The sequence below is a fragment of the Limulus polyphemus genome, unplaced genomic scaffold (genome assembly GCF_000517525.1).
Source record: "Limulus polyphemus unplaced genomic scaffold, Limulus_polyphemus-2.1.2 Scaffold2951, whole genome shotgun sequence".
Taxonomy (NCBI): domain Eukaryota; kingdom Metazoa; phylum Arthropoda; class Merostomata; order Xiphosura; family Limulidae; genus Limulus; species Limulus polyphemus.
Window position 1 is genome coordinate 112,475 of NW_013668561.1, and position 3,200 is coordinate 115,674.

At 29.7% G+C, this 3,200-nt stretch overlaps 1 protein-coding gene across 1 annotated transcript in view; it reads left to right on the plus strand.

Annotated features, from left to right (window-relative positions):
- The window catches only part of LOC106468294 (protein CIP2A-like), an 88,995-nt gene that overhangs the window by 65,066 nt on the left and 20,729 nt on the right, over positions 1-3,200 (plus strand). Inside the window, exon 14 of the mRNA XM_022396633.1 lies at positions 370-469. Coding sequence (XP_022252341.1) covers positions 370-469 — 100 coding nt within the window. The remainder of the gene's footprint in view (positions 1-369; positions 470-3,200) is intronic.

A 3,200-nucleotide genomic window follows, 5' to 3' on the forward strand; every position in this document is an offset into this window, starting at 1 on the left:
GGAGACAGTAAATTTTAGTGAGAAAGCATGATAAGTATATGAATGATAAGGGCTGGCTTTAATTTATTTTTTATTTGTTTATCAATAGTTTTAGTTTAGTTTTGAGGATGGGACAGCCAAGATGGACCAATAGGTCCCATGTTGTCCTAATACATTGTTATGTTATATTATTTAAAATCTAGATAAGGTCATCAACTTCAAATTTGGACTGAACCAGTGATGAAGTTGTTAGAGCCTGGTTTAATTGTATGGTTGTTAAAGCTGAAGAAAAGAGTATGTAGTGAAGGTCTAGAAAAGGTATTTAGAAAGTCAGTCAGAGTCAACAGTGTTTTAAGTATATATATATACACATGCATTTATTTTATTCAGTGGATTAGGTGCAGATGTTATTCTACATATTATTCTGTTGATGGATCAGTTGAAGATGCTTATAAATGGACTAGAAGAAACTCTTCACAGCATCTTACAGGTAATTTAAATAAAGAAATTTGTTTTTACCTGTTACTTGTATGTATTTTCTGAAGTTGTAACATTTCAAAACCATATAGTAGAAATTAAGGCCATAAAATTATGGTTTCTTTGTTTTATTTTTATTATTATTATTATTACTGGTGTTATCATGAACAATTTATTTTGATTTGTTTCTAATTAACATATATATTCTGTATGTGACAGGCATGTATGGCTCTTTTTTGATTCTATACGATTTTCTGCTTTTTTGTACAATTTAGAATTTAGTTTTTTTGTGTAAAATATTTCATATTTGCTCATATTATTTTTGATATGCGTAAAAGACCATTGTGCAATCAATGATTTTATGATTCAGTTTTATATCTTCTTGATATCACTTTAATAGTGACTGCTTGAAGGTGATATTACAAAAATATATTGAGTATTTATACTTACACACACACACCCTCATTATTTGTACTAGTTTTACATTTTTAGATCGCTTGTGTGTATTACAAAAATTAATAAGTATCTTAATAGCTTTAGAGAAGACCTTTGGGAAAATTTGTGTTCCACATATGTAGCATTTTCTTGTTGTGGTATTTTGTATTTGAATGCACAAAGTTTGTAAAATGTAAAGACAGTGTTGTATATTTACAGTAATTAAAACAGTCAGTGACCTGCCTAAACTAATTATGCATGAGGTTATGTACATAGAGTTCTGAACAAGTCTGATGGCTGTGCAGGGTGTCTTAATAACTGTGAGGTTAAACTTATTCCACAACAAGTGATACCCATCAAACACCTCTAGTACAAAAGACACTTTAAACCGAACGGCCTGATGAAAAATGACAAACTGATCAACTTAATTAGTATGAGAGACCAAATCTATCAACACTTTCAAAACTTGAGTATCAGGGGCGAGTATTAAAACTCGATACTGCTTCCAGTTCCCTGCTCAAGAAGGTGATGGTACCAGTACTCTTAAGTGTCTATAAACAAGTGAAGAAATTCACATGAAAAACTTTAGCATATAAGCACTGTTGACTGAAATGGATCTCTTAATGGTTACAGATCCATTCATCAAATACCTTTCCCTTTGCAATACATCGTACTATCTACAACCCACCTTTCCCTAACACATGTAGTGACAACATCCTTACTACTCTACTAATTTCATTTTTGCTTAGTTTAAAAAAGTTTGAAAAGCCAAATATGAGTACACATTACTTTCTTAATTATATAGATGCCTAGTGTGTATTTGGATTGCATTTAACTGTTATTCCATCAAGTATACATGCTCATTACATGTATACTATTGATTTGTAATAATATTGGAATACCTTACATAGTAACATATTGTAGAATCTTGTTTATTAATCTTGTCAAAGCAACTGGTTGTTGTGAATGTTTGTGATATAATTAATGATTATACTAAGAATGATAGACCTTGATTTAATTCTAAAAATCATTATTGTTACAGTGTTTTTATTAAGAAAGTTTGTGTCTGTAACTAAAGAATATTTAATTTCTGATATAGAAGATTAAATCATCTTTTAAAAACATACGATAAAATAAGGACAGTATACATTATTATGGCTTGAAATTTTTTCAGCAATAGAGTTTCAATACGTTTATATATGTATATTTAAGGACAGTATGATATTTGTAAAAGGTGCTTGTTTAATGGTAGTTTTCTGAGATTTATATTCATAGAAAATGGCTTAAAACTTATAAAGAAAATAAAACAGTGTTATTAAATATAAATACACAGCTTAAAAACAACAGTGCTACTTGTATGGTACATTTTGAGCAAACTTATTATCCTGAGAATGATGGAATAGGTCTGCTGAATAACAGAAGGTTTAACAAGGTATCTATTGTGAAGTAATTCTGAGTTTTCTGACTTTGAGTTCATAAGAATGAATAAAGAGACTGGCACAATGTAAAATAAAATTGAACAATCTTTATTACCAAACAAACAAATTGCATGTTCTTTCTTTAGTAGATACTGGATTGTAAGTTTGCTACCTTCTTTGAGATTGTGTATCAGACTATTCAAACCTAACATTATTTACTCCAACTGTAATGTCAGACTTATCCTGAATGATTAGTGCTATCCACATGATTGTTCATTCTCATTCAAACCTAAGGGAGGTCATAACCTCATGGCATCATCTGGCTACCATTGGCAGACACTGTTTTTTCTACACTCTTGCACAAAGTGCAACATTACAGCCACAACACCCATGGACAGAACATTTATTACCTCCAGAGAATGACAAAGGAACAAAAACAGCTAGAACAAAATTAACTTAACTTTCTTGACCACATGTTATGTGAAAACAGCACCTTCCATAATAACTACAAATAAAAAAAATTACTATATTAAAATAGGGAGATAGAAAACACCTGATATGTTGCTACATATTATTTTCTTGATTTTCAACAAAGTATTTTACTAACTGTACATGTCTACCACCTCATTTGTATTAGTATGTGTCAAACCTTTATGAAGTTTTCATAAAAAATATATATAAATGTGGAGAAAGTATATATCAGCAAATCATAATTGCATTCAGAAACATAGAAACTGGTTCCAAATTTACATAAAATATAGCTGTCTAGATAGATCTTGTCAATGCTATCTTATCTTAATTCATAAAAAAAAAGAAAATGCATAATTGTGGATATTATGAATTTTTGGTCAAAATAATTATTCAAAAATTAAGTTCCCACATTAAGCTAGG